General features: G+C 43.5%; 1 protein-coding gene across 5 annotated transcripts in view; it reads right to left on the reverse strand.

Annotated features, from left to right (window-relative positions):
* MLIP (muscular LMNA interacting protein) overlaps window positions 1-21,305 on the reverse strand; it is a 66,247-nt gene that overhangs the window by 12,813 nt on the left and 32,129 nt on the right. For 4 of the 5 annotated variants that reach the window (XM_063313706.1, XM_063313715.1, XM_063313679.1 and 1 more), the window contains 4 exons: window positions 16,422-16,466; window positions 8,510-8,554; window positions 4,255-4,314; window positions 3,604-3,729 (listed from right to left, as the gene is read on the reverse strand). In XM_063313706.1, coding sequence (XP_063169776.1) covers window positions 3,604-3,729; window positions 4,255-4,314; window positions 8,510-8,554; window positions 16,422-16,466 — 276 coding nt within the window. The remainder of the gene's footprint in view (window positions 1-3,603; window positions 3,730-4,254; window positions 4,315-8,509; window positions 8,555-16,421; window positions 16,467-21,305) is intronic. The other variant, XM_063313688.1, reaches the window with a different exon arrangement.

Here is a 21,305-nt window from a genome sequence, read left to right on the forward strand (position 1 = left end):
AAACGTTTCGCTGCTTGTCCAAGCAGCTTCTTCAGTCTGGGCAAAGGCTGGTGAGGGGACCCCATATATGTCTTCCAGGGTGGCTGCATTGTCCTTCCACCTGAATGGCTTGTTAATTGGGCGATGGAGGTGGGGATTGTCTTTGGGATGTCTTGCTCCTAAAATCCCTCGCTATAATTCCACCTGGATGACTGGGAATCTTCATTGACATATTAATGTTGTTTTAAAATAATTTATCACAAGTTTCTTAAGGATAATACAATATTGTATTTACACAAAAGGAAGGCCACCGTGATTTAAGAATAATTTCCCCAAAGTAAGATGAAAAACTCGTATCCCAATTATATTGTTGTTTGCAGTAATTTATCATTTCAAAATACTGGACTTTACAGAAACTGATTTCAGTTTATTATGCACTTATTTTTATTCTTCTGAAATGGCAACATGAGATAAAATATTTTGCAAGAAATGAAGTTAGAATGAATACAACAAAAAGCATTTTGTAACTGCCTGTGCATTATTGACATTTCATGCTAGCTGTTTTCTGACCAGGCACAAATAATCCCCATCAGGTGAATACATGAATCAGCCTTCAGAGTGGAAACTTTCAAAGCTTGACATTTTCGTTTTGTCTAAGATGGTTTGCCCAAGGCCACCTATCTCTTAACTGATAGAAACTGATCCAAGCCAGTTCTATGGCAAAAGCTACCCCAGAGTTAAATTGAAATAAAACTGATTTTTAAAACTGATTGTAATTTTACAATACAATGAGAGAAGTCCTTGGAGAATCTTCAAGGATGAATCTTCAAGGTGAAGATTTCAAAATCTACTAAAAATGCCTGTCTCTGTTCAGCTGGCTTAGGTAGGCCATTATGGTCATTTTGCTCAGCAAATCTTGCTCTCTAGTGGTAGAAAAGAACAGAGTGCACTCTTTGGTTGGTTAGTGCAGGCGCTACAACAGGCAAGAGGAAAAAAGTATGTTACTCAATTGAGTAATTGAGATAAAACCTGGCTATTTCAATTAGGCTGAAAAGAAGCAATCCTTCCTAAAAATGCTGCAAGGTCATCCAAGATAGTAATGAAATGGCGACAAAAATGTGTGACAAAAATCACTATCAGATTTCCCATATAAGTTGTAAAAGTCAGGATATTTCAAAAAGTAAGACACACTTGTATTACATGAATTAATCAGATACAAGAGTGTTTTGATTTTTTAGCCCATGTGCTTCAACATTGGTCTTGGCACTGAAGCTAGCTTTATTACACTAATGAGCCAACAATTATGTACTCTAAGGTAGACAGTAGAAATACAATTTCCATAGTACAGGTAATCCTCGATTTATAACCATTCGTTTAGTGACCATTCAAAGTTATGACGGTGCTGAAAAAAGTGACTTACGATTGGTCCTCACACTTACAGCTGTCACAGCATCCCTGCGGTCACGTGATCAAAATTCACATGATCGTCATTTGCAACCTTCCCAGCCAGCTTCTGACAAGCAAAGTCAATGGGGGAAGCCAGATTCGCTTAACAACCATGTGATTCACTTAACAGCTGTGGTGATTTGCTTAATGACCATGGCAAAAAAATCATAAAATTGGGCATGACTCACTTAGTGATGGAAGTTCCAGTCTCAATTGCAGTCATAAGTCAAGGACTACCTGTATAATTTCCTATTCTGTTATGTTTAACAATGTTTCCCAAAAAAGTAGAATCATTGCACTAATCCTTCCTTCCTTCCTTCCTTCCTTCCTTCCTTCCTTCCTTCCTTCCTTCCTTCCTTCCATCCATCACTCCCAGGAATATGGGAAAGTGAAATTCCTAATATGGTGATTTTGTATATATAAAGGAGAGTTGGAAGTGCTATGGTGGTAGAGATGAACTTGACAAACAGTAACACTAGTATGGATTTTTATGAAGTTCAGTGATGCAGTCCTAGTGGGCTCAGTATATGCAGACACCTACAACCTCTGAACTATTTAAGACAGTGTACAAATACAAATCTGTCTGTCTATAATTTTGTCTTCAGGTTGTCTCAGAAACAACTGACTCTCTCATGAGACTCTTTCTTATTTACTTGGAAGATTTACACTTTCAACTGAACAGTTCACAATGTGGCTTGCAAGTTTACAATAAACCCATCTTGGTCCACACATAGAGGCTGGAATGAGCAGATCTCTGCAGCTAGAGAAGCCAAAATGTGTCATTTTGTGTTTTCAGAAGAGCTGTCAGTTGACCCCAAGTACTGCTTGTGAGAAGGGGAGATGAAACAAGCCCCTACAGCTGCTTAATCTTGAGTTGAGATTTAGGGGCAGAGAAGTTCTCCTTTGGGAAGCTGGGGTTCAACGCATCTCTGACAGGCAAAGATTTAATCCCTTGGCTTCTCTTTTATTCAGCCTCAGAGCAGCACAGATCAGAGTTTTTAAATGCATTGGTTCAGTGGGATTCAGCTAGAACTGTGAAATTAAGCCTATCTCAAGACAGCAGTTCTGGACATTGTTAGTGAGTATCTACTTATTTCATCAGCTTTCCAGGACACTTTATGCATCTGATAAAGAAGGGAATGAAAGCTTAAATCATAATCAATTGTTATTCTTTAAGGTCCCTTTGCATCCTATGTAATTTTGGCTACCACAAACTATAGAGGTATTTATGTTTGGCTGTGATTATTCTGAATATTGTTACCTTTATAAGCCACGCTCTAGTATCCAAAAGCATTTTCAGTCTGCAGGTGTGGATTGATACCTTTTAAAAAGAACCTTTGGTTCAGCCCTCTATTGAACAACACTGCCAGATTTATTTCTTAATTTACTAGTTGCACTTACATACAGTATTTTCCTCCTTTTTCAACCCTAACCCCACGTGAATATCTTTGTATATAATCCACATAGTAACCTGTGAAGTTGGCTATTCTGAGAAATAATTATCACAGAGCCTGGCGGTTGAGCTTGCTGATCTTTCAGAAAGCCAGACCAAATGGTCAGAGGACCTCTGGATCGGAGAAGGAGAAGGTTGGAGAAGGAAGGAGAACATTTGTTTTCTGCTCACACAGGCCTCCTCATTCTTACGAGATGATGCTGGGGAGTAGGACATGGAGAGCCACAGGACAGAAAGAGGAATATCTTGCGACATGTGTTTTTAATTCCTTTTTTCCAAAATTATGCTCATAGGTTATTCAGAGAGCCAGCATGGGGTAGTGGCTAAAGTGCTGGACTAGGAGTGGGGAGAGCCATCTCCTCCCTTAGGCACGGAAGCTGCCAGGGTGACTGTGGGACAGTCACTCCCTTGCAGTCCAAATCAGGACCAGGCTCTACAACAAGCCGGCCAATAAACAAAACCCCTCGTTGCATCATGCACTGAGAGTGTTGCTGTGAGAACTACTGTAGGTGGGTGCTGTGCAAAAGAAATGAACCCTACAACCATGAGGAAGAAATATTAAGAAAAACAACTGTGCTGTTCTGTTATTTGCACCACTGTTAAATGCCCACCAGCATTTTTTCATTGGCTAAGAGAAGCCCTAGACCAACTCATCTACGAAGTTCCACACAGAAAGGAAATGCTGATAAATGATGCAGAATTAGGAAGGAAAAGGGAAACTCTACCTGTTCAGTCTGAAGATCACTTCTTTCTTCCAAATACCTGTTGAACGGGTTTGGCTGGACAGACTCTTCTTCTTTTACTATTATTTTTGCTTTTACTGTAGTTGGTCGGATTACCCCAGGCTTTGTCTGCTTTTGAAGAAAGAGCATGATACAGAAATGTTAAATAAGTCGTAACCAGAATGACAAATATACATTTGAACCAATGCTAAAATATAGAAGCGAGAAAAAAATGTCTCAAGTGCATAGTAAAAAAGGTTTGTATAAAAATATACCTACATAATGTTTAACACCGACAACATAAAGAGAGTTGAGTCTACCACAACAGAGGTTCTAATCCAGATGTTCGAGATCATGTGCCAGATAGTGACAATGCTAGCGAGAACTTGCGTCTGCCTGTCACATTCTTCACTGGTGGTTCAGGAGGTGGGAACCCCCAAACTGTTCCTTGTTCCCGTATGGTAAACCCGATGGATCGGCCTTCTGTGCTGGCACTGAATGCGAAGCTCGTCAGCCCTGAGAAGCTTAACTGTAGTGTAACGGTTCACTGATTGGGCTCTGACCAGGGAGACCCAGGCTGAAGTCCACCCTCAGCCATGAAAACTTACTGCGTGACTTATTTTTAGCTCATCACTCTCTTCCAGCCAGACCTACCTCACAGGGTTGTTGGAGGTATGCCTCCTTGAGCTCCTGGAGGAAAGGCGGGATATAAATCTAATGAATAAATAAAGTAAAGTAAAGCAAAGTAAAATATATAGTAACTATTACTGTATTTCCATGCATCATGCAAGTGGCCACCACTGACGGTCTGGGCATCAAAAAGTGCCTAAGTCAGAACTACTAATTTAGGGGAACGATAATAGAATACAGAATATATCCTTAAAACATGAGATCTTTTCTTTTTTAAAAAGTTAGAATTTTACAATACAATAAAAGTATAAAAAATGAAAAGAAAAATAAGGAAAAAAGAAGTGAACATTTTTTTTTTTACTTCTGCCATTCTATCAAGTAATTGCCATCTTACTCTTTCCCCTCCCTCTTTAACCCTTTCTAATCCCCAAATCCATAAATCATTGGTTCTGTCTTTTCATCTTTCTGCAAAAAGCCCATAGAAGGTTTCCCGTCTTTTAAAAAAGTCTTTATCATTCTTCCCCTGACCAAACTGGTCAGCTCTGCCATTTCCGTAAGCTCCTAAACCCTGAGAACTTCTCATATGCTAAAGCAAATGTTGCATACAACAATCTTACATGCAATGGGAGTGCCCATAGAAGTTAACCTTAATAACACTATCCGTGGTATGGAAAAATCTCCTCACGAGTCATGGTTTTTCCAATTTTTTTTTCATGTGAAAATGCAGTATATACAAGTGTCAAGAAGCCAGAAAAAGCAGGATTTCCAAATAAAAAAAATCAGACAGGCGCTCTAGTTTAATATAGCAAATTGCAGAGTTTTCCTATACTAAGAGTTCTACTGCACTAAATGATAAATTACTTAACATGTTTTCCTGGTCATTCTTCTATCACAGTGCTATATTTCTTTGTAGTAATATCCATGGAACATTTTGCATTATCAGAAAATCTTAAATCTAAATGCAGTAAAAGTCAGGCATCTCAGCTGATGACTCAGGGTAATAATATTTTACGTTCATGGATCAAAACAGTCAGTGGTAAATGCCTTCAATAGATAAATATTAAGTTGCTTCTTTTCCCCAGCCAAATAAATTATTCTCCTCTATAAATTCTGCAGGGGGGGATTCTTTTATTTGCTCTTATTTATTTATGAAACAACACATTCCATAGGTGTTGACTTTTCACACACACACACACACACAGGTTTACAAAGTGTATTTTGAGTTTTTTTTTCTGGGATTCTAGAGAAATACAGAGATTCTTTATCCAAATTTTTAATGTATCGCCTTGCAGTAAACATTAACTTCTTACTCATGCCACATGGGAGCAAATCCTAAGGAAATGCACCAATATTTGCTTCTGTCCTGTTTCTGCTTCTTCCTCCACAGTTTCCTTCCTCACAGGTCTCTACATAACTACTCCCTGTGAATAACTTCTTCAAGTTATATGTGATCTGCTCAAGAAATCATCTTTTCAAAGACTGTTTCTTTACATAGTCTTAAATATGAGCTAAAAACTGAATGTTAAAAGAACAGAAAGCTAAGACATTTGGAATGCTATGCCCAGTAATAATATGATCTAGTTTAGGCATATCTTTTCCAGTACTAGTTTCCTTCCCAACATGAGTTATGAGGTGGGAAATTTTAATTAACAAACTTCCACTCATGACCCTATGAATGAAGATAAAACTTTAAAGATTATGGAATGCAGTGGTGTTACTGCTCACAATCAGCATTTCTCAACTTAACTTGTTTATGTTAATAAACAAGTTACTGGATTTTGTTTTACAATTAATAAAATTGTGTGACCAGACTATTCAGCTATAAACCCCAAAACAAGCATTGCACTGTTTTTAGGCATATTTTACATTCAAAGGGCAGTTTGGAACCCTGGGGAGTTAACTCTTCGCAGAATATATATTATTCCTAAAAAACCATTTCACTAAATCTTTTGCTCCATCATGTGAGAACAGACAACCATTATTAGAAATGCATGAGTACATTTTGCGTAGGCACTGTTAATGTTATTTCCACTTTTCCTAGTATGGAGCAATTTTGCAGGCAACCACTCTTCAGATTAATAAGTATTCTGAAATGCACGTCTGGCTGTGTCCCTCTCTATGACACCCAGGACAGCCTCAACTATTACAGCAGGCCTAGATTGCCAGATAGAGCTTCACTATAGATGGGAAACAGTTGAATCTGATACTCAGACCTTCTTCCCACTGAAGACGTTGTCTAGTCGGGCAATGAAACGTCTGCAAGAAAACAACCAGGCTCAGAGAGCACCAAGAACTCCACTCAGACCAAAGTTTAACAGGACTTACTTTGAAGTATTATTTTAGCATTGCCACCAGGCTCATACACTCCTTGAAATTTTGCTGCCAGATTCATGGATTAGATCAGGAGTTCTGAACCTGGGGACCATGGGCCTCTTGGGTATCTGTGGATAGGTTTCAGGGGGTCCATGAATTTGGATGGGGAAAAAACTTAGAATTTTATTTTTACCTACATTAATATATTATATATTTATTTTTTAATATTCCGATAACCGTAATTGAGCACAATAATTTCCCTTTGTAATACTATGTAAAATCCTATATGTTTTATTTTATGCATTGAAATACATTTTTCTGAGAAGTGTCCATAGCTTTCACCAGGTTCTCAAAGGGGTCCATGGCACAAAAAGGTTAAGAAGCCCAAGACTAGATTGTTCTCTGGGTGTATTTAAGGTTTCCCTTCATTCATAAATAAATATATGCATTCCCTCTCTTAACTAACAACCACATGCTGGATAGGGAACTGATGGATAAATAGTTGCTGAAAGCCCCTTTCCCCTGCCCAACCCAACCCACTGTCTAGAACTGCTGTTTAGTTACAACTCATCCATCAGATTTTGGAGAAAAAGTAGGGAGCTGAATAAGGAACCAGTCTTCTTTGACAATTTACAGCATCAACGGAAGAGCCGGGAACCCCAATGTTTCTCCCTAACCCCAAGACTGCCCTTTTCTGTATCTCAAAATATCAGCCAGCAGTGAAACAAAGGAGAGTAAAAAGAGGCAGCATAATGCAGGGGCAGGACAATGGGTTTGTTGATGTTTTCCTACTAACAATTAAGACTGCTATTGTACCTAATCATTTTGGCCGGGTGAAGAGGTTGTATTTGATTGTCTCCTTTCACGTGCTTGATGGCAATTGCCTGGGGGGAGGAACCTGCCCGGACTTGTTTCACTTCCTTTTTTTTCTCTGTGCCGATATGTAGCCAAGCTAGGTAGCTCTCAATGAGAGCTAAGTCCTTTAAATATGTTTTGCTTTTGTTTTGCTTTCTGTAAATAAATTATTTTTATAGAAATGCCTGGTGTGTGTGACTTTTCTGATCTCTCCTGGGCTAAAGGCTTTCCCAGCAATCTGCCAACAGGGTTTTTGTGGCCAAAAGCCATACTTAAATTTTTAAGGAGACCAAACTCTACTAAGAGAATGAGGCCTTATCACACCTGTGGCCAGGCCCTAGGAGTTTTCTTTTTGCTTGTGATATACAAATGCTAGGGCTTCCACTAGAGTTTTTGTTTCTTTCTCACCATGGCAATCAGTTTTCAGTAGTCGTGGTTGGGGATGGTGGCAGTGAAGGGTGAAAAAAAGATCTAATGTGGCCTTAGTGACATAGGTTGTCCACCCCAAGATAACACATGGTTATGCCGGTTATGCCTCAAGCTCATTCCACTGCCATATTAAGGACTGGTCTGCTAAGGATTGCTAGTGAAGAACCATCACAAGTTCTCCCTTTCCTTTCCATCAAAAGCAGCTGATTAAGATATACAGTACAGAACATGTGCGTATGTGTGCATTCTGGGGATTGGAGGGAGAGAACTGGGGTTAGATTTCAGCAAGAAAACATCAGAGGGGCACAGATCTCTACTGGGGCCAAAATAGTAGAGTTTTCAGTGCACATTAAAAATTGAGTGCTTTGTGTACTATGTGGGATGGCCCTACACATATAGGCATGCATATAGATTTCCAGCAGAGCCAAGTTACTTCATTCCATCTTTACTTGGAGCATATTTTCTTAAGAGAGTTATGATATGAAAAGAAATAATTTCCAAGGACTCTTTCAAGATAATGATAATTCTTAATGCCTGCTTTGATGCTACATCTTTATTGCTGTGTCAGCCACAGTTTTGTAATTGTGTTGAATTTTTATTCAAATCACATTGAGTCTGAGAATGTGATCTGCTCGCTCAACCTAATTAATAATATGAAGATAGTAATGATCTAGAAATGTACCTTTTGAGTCTCAGTCACTGAAGGAGCCGTTAAGTAGAGGTTGGCCTGAAACAAAATATTTATAATATTAGCTCAGTGAAAAGAATTTTTCATTTATATTAAGGCGAATTACTTATATTAAGAAGAGAGGATTCAATAGTACACACTTCTGTTCCCATCACTGGGTTTTTCATTTTGTTTTAACTTGATTTAGGCATCTGTTTTTGTTTTTGTTTTGTCTTGAGAAAAAACTATAAATAGGTTGACTTTACAAGTGGAAAATGAACTGAGAGGCCAGGTGTTTTTCCTTTCCTTTTTTAATATAACGAACAAACAGAAATCAGCCCAATATTGTAGAGCCACTTGAGATGTAAGCAAAGAGGAAAAGGTGCTAAAAAGAAAAAGTATGTCCATTAGCAATCTCAGGTATTCACCGTACCCACCTTTAAATTATAGACATACTAGAGATGAGTCCTATTTGATGGAAACTTTCATATTTATAACAAATAACCAACAACTGTATATTTCTTGCATAATCATAATGACAATATTTCAGCAGAGGGACAGAACGATCACTTCCATTTGGGTAAATGATCACAGAGGATTGGCATAGCACAGGCAGAATAGAATTTGTCATCTCTTTCTCTCTCTGGCTCTCTCTCTTTTATTGACTAAGCAATATAGAACAAAATAAACCAGCTGTTTATTGCTTCTCCTTGGAGTTGTCCATTGATCCATCAGAAAAAACAAGAAGCCAGCTTATAAATAGGATGACTATGAGGTTCATTTTATACCAGAAGTCCCTCTATTTTGAGAGTGTCCTCTGCTTGAAGGGTGGTGCAGTCCACATTTGGTGTAAAGACATGAATAAGAAGAAGTCTTGTTATAAGATTAATAATGCATGTGTGCTGAATTTTCTCATGTTCCCTAAACATACCACATTAACCTATCTTGAAATACAGGTAGTCTTCGCTTAACAACAGTAACTGGGATCAGCAGCTCCATTTGTAAACTACATGGTCATTAAGCGTGAAGTCACGTGACTGCACCAACTCATGACAGCGGTTGCGGAAGGTCTGGTTGCCGTTATGAAATGAATCCCATGTGGTTGTAAAGCACAACATCACATAGAACTTTTTTTAAAGCCTTGTCCCCCAATTATAAATTCCATCTTTTCTGTTATAACCTTTTGTCCTCAGTGCCAGTAATTAACTATTTCCTTGCTAGTTCTGTTAAATCTATTTTGTGTGTGTGTGCGTGCGCGCTTTCAAGTCAGTTTTTCACTCCTGGTGAGTGCCTGGACAAGTCCCTACAGTGTTCTTGGCAAGGAAGTGGTTTGCCATTGCATCCTTCCTAGGGCTGAGAGAGAGTGACTGGCCCCAGGTCACCCAGCTGGACTCATGGTCTTCCAGTTTCTAGCCTGATGCCTTAACCACTACACCAAACTTTCAGTTCAAAGCTTTAATATAAAACTAGAACTATTGGGTCCAAGATACAAAAATTCAGACAACCACTCTGTGATGGTTGCCTTAATTCCAATAAAATGCTCAGACGCAAAATGACAATTCAGGTTCTGAGTTTATTTAGAAAAGGGTGCAAACAGGTAAAAAGCTGAGAATGAGAAAAGCGCGCCTAAACTCAAACTAAATAGCATCTTACAAACAGCAGTCCAGCCCCTCCCTCACATACAGTTCACCCCACATTCCCAGGTGCTCCTAACGAGCTCTGCTGCTCAACGGGCAGAGACCCCTTGACATTTCAGAGATAGTCTAAACACATTCCTTCTGGCACAGATCAACACGTTTACAGTACAAGGCTCGCAGCAGCACCCTCCCAGCCAGAACACGTATCAGCACCATGACAAGCGAACCGTTACGATGCAGAAATATCGGAACGGGGAACATGACATACCGCCCCCCCCAAAAAAATCAGCTATCAGAGGGCTTAGAAGGGCAAGCAACATGAAAAGCACGTATTAAATCAGGGGCAAGAACATCTCGGGCAGCAACCCATTCAGGATGTGGAAAGTGTTTCCTGCGGACCAAGTATTGAAGAGTTCCCCGCAGTCTGCGAGAGTCCAGCACCTCCTTAACTTCGAAGTGTTGCTGCCCATCAATCATGATCGGTGGAGGGGGAGGAGAGCGAGGATGCCAGCGGGACGAATCGTGAGCAGGCTTGAGCAAACTGCAGTGAAAAACAGGATGCAAACACTTCAAATTATGAGGCAAATCCAAACGCACAGTGACAGGATTAATCACTGCAGCAATCGGGAAAGGACCAATGAACTTATGAGCCAATTTCTTTGATGGCTGAGGGGACTTTATAAATCTAGTAGACAGACTAAATCCCCCACTTGAAAAGCCGGCTGGCAGCAGCGGTGGCGATCCGCATGTTTCTTATAAGTCTCCTGAGCTTCTCGAAGAGCCATGCGAATGACTGGCCAGGAATCAGCTAGCCAGGAGCCCCAGTCACCGGCGTCAACAGCCGGAGCAGGTGGCTGGGGAAATTCAGGGATGGGAACAAAATCCCTACCAGAAACAATGCGAAATGGGGTTTGACCCGTGCTCTGGTGGACAGCATTGTTGTAAGCCACCTCAGCGAATGGAAGCAAGTCAACCCAATCATCCTGATGATAGTTTATATAAGAGCGCAGGAATTGTTCCAAAGTGGCATTAAGGACTTCAGTGGATCCGTCAGTCTGGGGATGCCATGCAGTAGACAATGCCTGTTCAGTGCCAATCAGTTTCAAAAAAGCCCGCCAAAACCTGGAAGTAAATTGTGTGCCCCTATCGGTCACCAAACGGGAGGGGCATCCGTGTGGGCGGTACACATGTACCAAAAAGAGTTTTGCCAGTTGTTGAGCTGAGGGAATACCAGCGCAGGGCACAAAATGTGCCTGTTTAGAAAAGTAGTCCTTAACCACCCAAATGAGAGTTTTCTTTTGGCTGGGGGGCAGGTCCACAATGAAATCCATGGAACTCACATCCCAAGGGTGTGCAGGGTCAGCCACCAGCTGTAGCAGCCCCTGGGGCTTACCCACAGCCCGTTTTGACATAGCACAGACAGGGCAAGAAGCCACATAAGCCTTAACATCCTTACGGAGAGCAGGCCACCAGAACTGCCTACGGGTGAGATGGAGGGACTTTAGAAAGCCAAAATGACCAGCCAGCTTGCTGTCATGAGACCGTGACAGTACAGTGGAACGTTGTGAGTCAGGTACATACAACCGCCCCTTGACTCAAGCGAGGTCATGCTCAATGGACACCTTGTCAGCGTTAGCCAGAAACCATGGATCTGAGCGGAGTGCTGAGACAAAAGCAGAGTGCAATGAAGTGGACAAAGCAGGTGGCTTGTGAACCTGCGAGGCAGGAGGAGGCGGCTGGCCCCGTGCGCGGCTGCGGGTGACAGCCGCCAAACCCAGTTGTGGGCCCGACAGAACAGTGCCCACGACATCTGAGACTGGGCTCTCATCCTGAGGCAATTGGGAAAGAGCGTCAGCCATAAAATTCTTCTTCCCAGGGAGGAATTTTAGTTGGAAATTAAAACGGCTGAAAAATTGAGCCCACCTAATCTGCTTCGGGGTGAGGCGCCTGGGCGCGCGGAGTGCCTCGAGGTTGCAGTGATCCGTCCAAACCTCAAAGGGGGAAGAAGCCCCCTCCAAAAGATGCCTCCAAGCCTCTAAGGCAGCCTTTATGGCAAAAGCCTCCTTCTCCCAAACATGCCAATGCCTCTCAGTCTCCGAAAATTTTCGGGACAGATACGCACAGGGTTTCAAAACCCCAGCAGAATCCTTCTGCAACAAAACAGCCCCAATAGAGAAGTCAGACGTGTCAACCTGAACGACGAAGGGAAGATCTGGGTTGGGGTGGGAGAGTATGGGCTCCTCCGTAAAAAGAACTTTAAGTTGATCAAAAGCGGCCTGACATGCAGGGGTCCAATTCAGCACAGCCCCCGGGTTCTTAACCTTGTGGGTCTCCCCCACCCCCTTAGTTCGTAACAAATCAGTGAGGGGCAGAGCAATTTCAGCGAACCCTCTGACAAAGGACCTGTAAAAATTGGCAAATCCCAGGAAACTTTGAAGCTGCCGCCGGGTTCTGGGGCGTTCCCAAGAAAGCACGGCTTGAATTTTGACAGGATCCATTTCAATGCCCTTAGCTGAAATCCTGTAGCCAAGGTAATCCAAGCGAGACTTGTGAAACTCACATTTAGACAGCTTAGCATAAAGCTTGGCATGTCTAAGCTTGGTAAGCACCTGTTTTAGCAGGCATTCATGCTCCTTTAAGGATTTAGTGTAAATGAGAACATCATCCAAATACACCAATACACCTTTAAACAAGTGGTCATGCAGAACCTCATTGATTAGTTGCATAAACACCCCTGGAGCCCCTGCCAACCCAAATGGGAGAACTTTATATTGAAAAGAACCCAGTGGGCAATTAAAAGCAGTCTTCCATTCATCCCACTCCCGAATGCGAATGCGGTAGTATGCTTCGCGAAGATCCAACTTGGAGAAAACTCTGCCGGTAGACAGATGTGAGAGCATGTCTTTGACGAGAGGCAGAGGGTACTTGTTGGAAAGGGAGGCGGAATTTAACCCGTGGTAGTCCGTGCAAAGTCTTAGGCTGCCATCCTTCTTTTCTTGAAACAAAACGGGCGCTCCGACCGGCGAATTTGCCAGTTCAATGAAGCCTCGAGCGAGGTTCTTGTCAATGAACTCCCGCAACGCGGAGAGTTCCTTTTTAGTCATAGGGTAAATCTTTGGCTTTGGCAAGGGAATGCCAGGAAGGAGTTCGATGGAACAGTCAGTTTTGCGATGGGGGGGCAATTGGTCGGCTTCCTCCTCCCCAAAGACATCCGCAAAGTCCGAGTACGTGGCTGGAAGACCCTCCAAGGGGGATGGGGGAGGGGGGGAAGCCACAATCTCTGCTTGCCCAGCCGTTGGAGGCATGGCACGTCCCAGCAGAGGAGCTTGATAGAAGCCATCCTCAAAGGTAATGGAGCGGGAGCGCCAATTGATGTAGGGGTTGTGGGAAGCGAACCATGGGATCCCTAGTACCACCAGGGGATTCCCCACAGGAATCACTATAAACTGTTTAAGCTCGAAGTGGGACCCCATGCGCAATGCAACTTCCCCCGTGAAGTGGGTTGCTGCCCCCCCCCCCCCGCAGTAGAGCCATCAAGCTGCTGGAAATGCAGCGGCGTTGGGAGGGGGAAGCAGGGTAAATCCAATTCCTTGACTAAATCAGGATGGATCAAGCACCTAGAACATCCGAAGTCTAGCAAAGCCCAGACCTCAATAGATTTTTTCTGAAAGCCCAAGTCAACTTTAACAGCAAGAATAGGGCAATCAGCACTCACCCCATTAGAGTTGTGCCCGGATTGTACCACCTGCCCTGCGGCGCCGGTTAAGACAGGTGGAAAGCGTTTCCCGCCAACTGCTCCAACGCATCTAATTCTTCTTCTGGGGTGTAGACGTCTTCGTCATCTGCAGTAGCCAGAGCTCCTGTCACCCGATGAGTAGGCTTTCTTGGTTGGCTTTTGAAGCACTTTCGTGGGACGCTCTACTGCCTTAGTTTTGGGGCAGTCAAGAGCTCGGTGACCTGGCTTCCCACAGGTGATGCATTGGCCCCGGACAAATCGGCGCTGCTTCTCCGTATCCCATCGCGAGGTAGATGCCAGCCCCAGAGTGCGGCCAGATGAGACGGGCTTGTCCTCTCTTGTGGCCATCATGAAGGTGTGCTGGGCATGTTCTGCTTTACCAGCGAGGCAGATCCAATCATGCAATGAGTTGGGATCATCTCGCCCCAGAGCCCAACGTAAGACCTCACAATTGAGGCCATCCTTAAAGCGATCAATCAGGGTAGCCTCAGACCATTCAGGGAGTTTGCCTGCCAAAACTTTAAATTCTAGTGCATAGTCAGCCACCGGCTTCTGCCCCTGCACAAGTGCTTTCAGCGCGTCCTTAGCTCTTTCCTTAGCTAAGGGATCTTCGAAGTAGTGCTTTAAGGCAGCCAAAAAGGCATCAAATGAGGCCAGGGCTGGAGCCCCAATTTCCGCCATTTGGACATACCAGTCCGCAGCTCTGCCTTTCAATTTCGTGGTCACTGCCGCTATCTTCTCGTCCTCCAACGGGAAGAGGTGGCCATGCCGTCTCATGAAACTGGCAGCATTGGTGAGAAAGAAGGACAGGTTAGCAGGGTCCCCATCAAATTTCACCGGGAAGTCCCGGGGGGGTTCCCCCAATATGTTGAACCCCACTGGATGGCTGTCTCGGAGCCACCCCTATGGGAGTAGATCCCCTTGGACCCAGTGGCGAGTCCCGTGGTGGGGTGCTCCCTCCCTGAGGCAGTGAGGGGGAAGGTGGGAGGCTGGGCGGCCGCATCGCCCCGGGACCTTTGACGATTCTTACAAGGTCCCCAAATGCAGCCGACATGGAGCGCAAGACATGTTCCATGGATTCGATCTTGGATTCCAGGACCCTGATTCGGTCCGACGTGGCAGAGTCCTCCAGCCCCAGTCCCTCCTGTGGAGGGCTCCTTGACACCTCGGGTCCCACTCCCAACGGAGTGTCTGGCCAGCGGAGCTTCCATGTTGAGCAGGGTGGCCCGGGCTGAGGGTCCATCAGTGCATCCCATAGAAATTGCTCCTGCCCCGATCTGTCATCCTGCTGGGGTTTCTTTGATCCTGCTGTAGAATAGGAGCCCCCCGACTGAGAGGTTGCTCGGGCAGGAACAGGGCTCGGGTCCCTGCTGGTGGCCGTTGACTCTGGAGCTTGTTCTGCCCGTTCATCAAACTCTGTAAGATCCTCTCCCCCCTCAGCCATCACTGGATCCTCTTTCACAAGAAAATTTTCCAGTAAAGAGCAGCGATGTTGGTTTGGAAAATGATTCTCAGCTTTATGTGATGGTTGCCTTAATTCCAATAAAACGCTCAGACTCAAAATGACAATTCAGGTTCTGAGTTTATTTAGAAAAGGGTGCAAACAGGTAAAAAGCTGAGAATGAGAAAAGCGCGCCTAAACTCAAACTAAATAGCATCTTACAAACAGCAGCCCAGCCCCTCCCTCACATACAGTTCACCCCACATTCCCAGGTGCTCCTAACGAGCTCTGCTGCTCAACGGGCAGAGAGACCTTGACATTTCAGAGATAGTCTAAACACATTCCTCCTGGCACAGATCAGCACGTTTTCAGTACAAGGCTCGCAGCAGCACCCTCCCAGCCAGAACACGTATCAGCACCATGGCAAGAGAACCGTTACGATGCAGAAACATTGGAACGGGGAACATGACACACTCTAGGGCAGCAAATTTGAGTTTTCTGTATATCTTTGCTGCTTTCTGGATTTTCACAATTAATGTGTGGTAGCCCTAATGAAACTCTTTACTAAGGTTTATACAATGTACATCAAAGAAAAATTAAAGCCTTCCATTGGTTTTTCACCCATTTCATTACTGATATAAGGGAAATGCAGTTACTATCCTTCTATATCTCTTTATGATAATGAAGTGGAAGAAAATCCAACTTAGTTTGAACATGTCTTCTCCACAGAAATTTATGATGACAGCTGCTGGAATAGAGATGAATAAAATCCAATGCTTTCTAAAATGTGTATGCTCTTCATTCCTCAGAGATGGATTTCTGTCATTCAGCCTGATAAATGTAAAAATTAATGCAATTATAACTCATAATGTGAATTTGAATGCACCATTCTTGCTTCTAACGAAATCACAAGATACTTTGATTAGTACTTAATTCAGAATGAAAAGAGCAAGATAAAGAAATGCTATTCTCAGCTCTGCAAGCTCTTAACCTAAGCTGTAGTTTTCAGACTCATTTCAGTTATTCAGTTATTGGAAGCAGATCTCTATACATGTTCAGAATTCCTCTCAAAGGTGGAGTCAGATGTGAAGGCCTTGTTATGAAGATACTTACATATTTTGTTTCCCGCCCAGCTCGCCTCTGTGAAGCTGTAGATGTCTGCAAGGAATACAACAACATCAGGTAAGAGCAGTATGGAATTGTGCAGAAACTTTTTGCTAAATTGTTACATTTGGGCACTGCCGAAATTTACTTTCCATTACCACCAAACAGCAAAGGCAGTAAGAAAGCTGTGCATTGAACTAGAGTTGTACAAAATATTCATGGGTAAACTGTACTTGCATAGAACAAGTGCTTTTTTTGTGTGTGGCCACACCTAAGCATGCATGTTTTGGATGTTTTGTTCCAAACACAGGCTGAAATGGAGTGTTGGTTTTGGTCTGGGTATAAATGTTTCAAGCGTCCTGTTTGTTTTAGCTGCTGTGATTGGAAATTGTCTTGTCTCTTGCACTTTGGGTCTTTGTCTTTTGAATTCTTCTACCTCAGCCAGTACATTGGGAGGGATTGGTCATGTCTCTACTGTTATTGGCTTAGGTTTAGGGTGTGTGATCAGGGTTGGGTTTTGGAATGAAGCAGCAGGCATTTAAGGAACATCTGGCACTCTGGGAGAGCCACTGCAGAGCGCTAGCCAAAGGGAGCACCTGGCCAAGATTTACTGGCCAAGGAAGGAGGAAGGAAGTTGCTGTAAGGAAGCTTGACTATGTCCACTGCTTCTGAGCTGCACTGTGATGGGTGAAGCCAAAGAAGGACCCAATGCTAGAGGAAGCGCTCTTGCAGCCATGCAAGTAGAGGAGATGGTGGTGTTCATACTTTGGGAAGACAGCTGACTGCTAGCAACCCAGGGGCTGAGGGTGAAGCCAGGAGGAGACGTTGCTGCCTCCTCTGCATTATGTACTGGTAGTTGTGATCCAGGCATGCCAGCAGACCACCCACTACCACTCAAGTGGGCAAGATATGGGCCTGAGGCAGCAAGGTATGGAAGTAGTTAATCTTCTGCTTGAAGACCTATATTATTTGTCTACAATTATTGAAAGACATGGGTCAACAGGAGGACAGACACTAGGTATCTTTTGACTTCAGGGATGCTTAAACATTTATTTAGGCATCATCCAAATCTCCTTGCTACCTCGGACAACATTAGGCAGCCCGTGTTGCCAACTAACAGCAGGACACCAAATCTCAAGCAGAGCAAGCTGCTTGTATCAGCGGTTGAAGCAGCATCAAATGGCAAGCAGCTGGATGGTCCAAAGACATCTGGCATTCTATCACATAGATTATGTCATGGATGACCAACTATTCTGCATAGTGGGGTATGCTGAATTTCAGTGACTTCTCTTCCCTCCAGTTGCCCCTGATTACCAGATTCCTTCATGTACCACCTACATCAAGTAGATGGTTGTTGTTTAGTCGTTTCCGAATCTTTATGACTTCATGGACCAGCCCACGCCAGAACTTCCTGTCGGTCATCAACACCCCCAGCTCCCCCAGGGACAAGTCCATCACCTCTAAAATATCATCCATCCACCTTGCCCTTGGTCGGCCACTCTTCCTTTTGCCTTCCACTCTCCCTAGCATCAGCATCTTCTCCAGGGTGTCCTGTCTTCTCATTATGTGGACAAAGTATTTCAGTTTTGCCTTTAATATCATTCCCTCAAGTGAGCGGTCTGGCTTTATTTCCTGGAGGATGGACTGGTTTGATCTTCTTGCAGTCCAAGGCACTCTCAGAATTTTCCTCCAACACCACAGTTCAAAAGCATCGATCTTCCTTCTCTCAGCCTTCCTTATGGTCCAGCTCTCGCAGCCATATGTTACTATGGGGAACACCTTTGCTTTAACTACACGGACCTTTGTTGTCAGTGTGATGTCTCTGCTCTTAACTATTTTATCGAGATTTGTCATTGCTCTTCTCCCAAGGATTAAGCGTCTTCTGATTTCCTGACTGCAGTGAGCATCTGCAGTAATCTTCGCACCTAGAAATACAAAGTCTTTGACTGCTTCTACATTTTCTCCCTCTATTTGCCAGTTATCAATCAAGCTGGTTGCCATAATCTTGGTTTTTTTGAGGTTTAGCTGCAAGCCAGCTTTTGCACTTTCTTCTTTCACCTTCATCATAAGGTTCCTCAGTTCCTCTTCGCTTTCAGCCATCAAAGTGGTATCATCTGCATATCTGAGATTGTTAATGTTTCTTCCAGCGATTTTAACTCGAGCCTTGGATTCCTCAAGCCCAGCATGTCACATGATGTGTTCTGCGTAAAGTTGAATAGGTAGGGTGAGAGTATACAGCCCTGCCATACTCCTTTCCCAATCTTAAACCAGTCCGTTGTTCCGTGGTCTGTTCTTACTGTTGCTACTTGGTCGTTATACAGATTTCTCAGGAGGCAGACAAGATGATTTGGTATCCCCATACCACTAAGAACTTGCCACAATTTGTTATGGTCCACACAGTCAAAGGCTTTAGAATAGTCAATAAAACAGAAATAGATGTTTTTCTGAAACTCCCTGGCTTTTTCCATTATCCAGCGGATATTGGCAATTTGGTCCCTAGTTCCTCTGCCTTTTCTAAACCCAGCTTGTACATCTGGCAATTCTCGATCCATGAATTGCTGAAGTCTACCTTGCAGGATCTTGAGCATTACCTTACTGGCATGTGAAATGAGTGCCACTGTTCGATAGTTTGAACATTCTTTAGTGTTTCCCTTTTTTGGTATGGGGATATAAGTTGATTTTTTCCAGTCTGATGGCCATTCTTGTGTTTTCCAAATTTGCTGGCATATAGCATGCATTACCGTGACAGCATCATCTTGCAAGATTTTGAACAGTTCAGCTGGGATGCCATTGTCTCCTGCTGCCTTGTTATTAGCAATGCTTCTTAAGGCCCATTCAACCTCACTCTTCAGGATGTCTGGCTCTAGCTCACTGACCACACCGTCAAAGCTATCCCCGATATTGTTATCCTTCCTATACAGGTCTTCTGTATATTCTTGCCACCTTTTCTTGATCTCTTCTTCTTCTGTTAGGTCCTTGCCATCTTTGTTTTTGATCATACCCATTTTTGCCTGGAATTTACCTCTAATTTTCTGGAAGAGGTCTCCTGTCCTTCCTATTCTATTGTCTTCTTCCACTTCTGCGCATTGCTTGTTTAAAAATAATTCCTTATCTCTTCTGGCTAACCTCTGGAATTTTGCATTTAATTGGGCATATCTCCCCCTATCACTGTTGCCTTTTGCTTTCCTTCTTTCTTGGGCTACTTCTAGTGTCTCAGCAGACAGCCATTTTGCCTTCTTGGTTTTCTCTTTCTTTGGGATGTATTTTGTTGCCGCCTCCTGAACAATGTTGCGAACTTCTGTCCATAGTTCTTCCGGGACCCTATCTACTAAGTCCAGTCCCTTAAATCGATTCTTCACCTCCACTGCATATTCCTTAGGAATATTAGTGAGCTCATATCTAGCTGATCTGTGGGTCTTCCCTAATCTCTTTAGTCTGATCCTAAATTGTGCAAGAAGAAGTTCATGATCTGAACTACAGTCAGCTCCAGGTCTTGTTTTTACCAACTGTATAGATGTCCACCACCTTTGGCTGCAAAGGATGTAGTCAATCTGATTTCAGTGTTGTCCATGTGGTGAAGTCCATGTATAAAGCCATCTCTTAGGTTGTTGGAAGAGAGTGTTATGAAGAGTGAGTTGTCTTGGCAAAATTCTATCAGCCTATGTCCTGCTTCGTTTTGTTCTCCCAGGCCATGCTTACCTGTAATTCCAGGTGTCATTTGACTGCCCACCTTAGCATTCCAGTCTCCTGTGATGAAAATAACATCTCTTTTAGGCGTGTTGTCCAGTAGGTGCTGTAGATCCTCATAGAACTGCTCTACTTCAGCTTCTTCAGCATCTGTGGTTGGGGCGTATATTTGGATCACTGTGATGTTAGATGGCTTGCCCTGAATTCGAATTGAGATCATTCTGTCGTTTTTTGGATTGTATCCAAGCACTGCTTTAGCCACTTTACTATTAATTATGAAGTCTACTCCATTTCTTCTGTGGTCCTCTTGTCCACAGTAGAAGATCTGGTGGTCATTTGATGTGAAGTGGCCCATTGCAGTCCATTTCAGTTCACTGATGCCCAAAACGTCTATCTTTAATCTTGACATCTCACCAATAACCACATCCAATTTGCCCTGGCTCATAGATCTTACATTCCAGGTTCCAATGGTGTGTTGATCCTTAGAACATCAGATTTGCCGTTCACCACCAGCACCATTGGCCACTAGCCATCCTTTCGGCTTTGAGCTAGCTGCGTCATCACGTCTGGGGCTAGTTGAGCTCATCCTCTGTTCCTCCCCAGTAGCATTTTGACCATCTTCCAACCTGGGAGTCTCATCTTCCAATGTTATACCGACATATCTCTGGTTGTACTGATCCATTTGGTTTTCATGGCAAGAATACTGGGGTGGGTTGCCATTACCTTCCCCAGGGATCGCATTTAGTCTGACCTCTCTGTCATGACCTTCCTGTCTTGGGTGGCCCTTCACAGTTTAGCTCATGGCATCATTGAGGTGCTCAAGCTGCAGCACCATGACAAGGTAACGATCCTTTGCTGATGCAAGTAGATGGTGCTTTTCCTATATCCTTCATGCGGGGTGGCAGTGTTGGGACTGCTATGAACAGTAGGCCTTGAAATGTATATCTACTCCATCTCAAACATTTGGTTCAGTTGAGTTGTAGGGCATGCCTCTTACCAACACAACACCCTGGTGAGGCTGGGGTGAGATTGAGAGATAGCTGCCACCGAAGGTTCCACCAATTCTTAAAGTGCAGAACCCAGGCACAGACTGGGAGCTGCTTCACACAGTCGTGCTGGATATGGCTCACTTGACAGTTGAGGTGTAGCAATGAATTGCTTGTTGAGAGCTAACTGTTTGGGCAGCCAAATACAGCGTCATGGTCA

The sequence above is a fragment of the Candoia aspera genome, chromosome 1 (genome assembly GCF_035149785.1).
Source record: "Candoia aspera isolate rCanAsp1 chromosome 1, rCanAsp1.hap2, whole genome shotgun sequence".
Lineage (NCBI taxonomy): Eukaryota > Metazoa > Chordata > Lepidosauria > Squamata > Boidae > Candoia > Candoia aspera.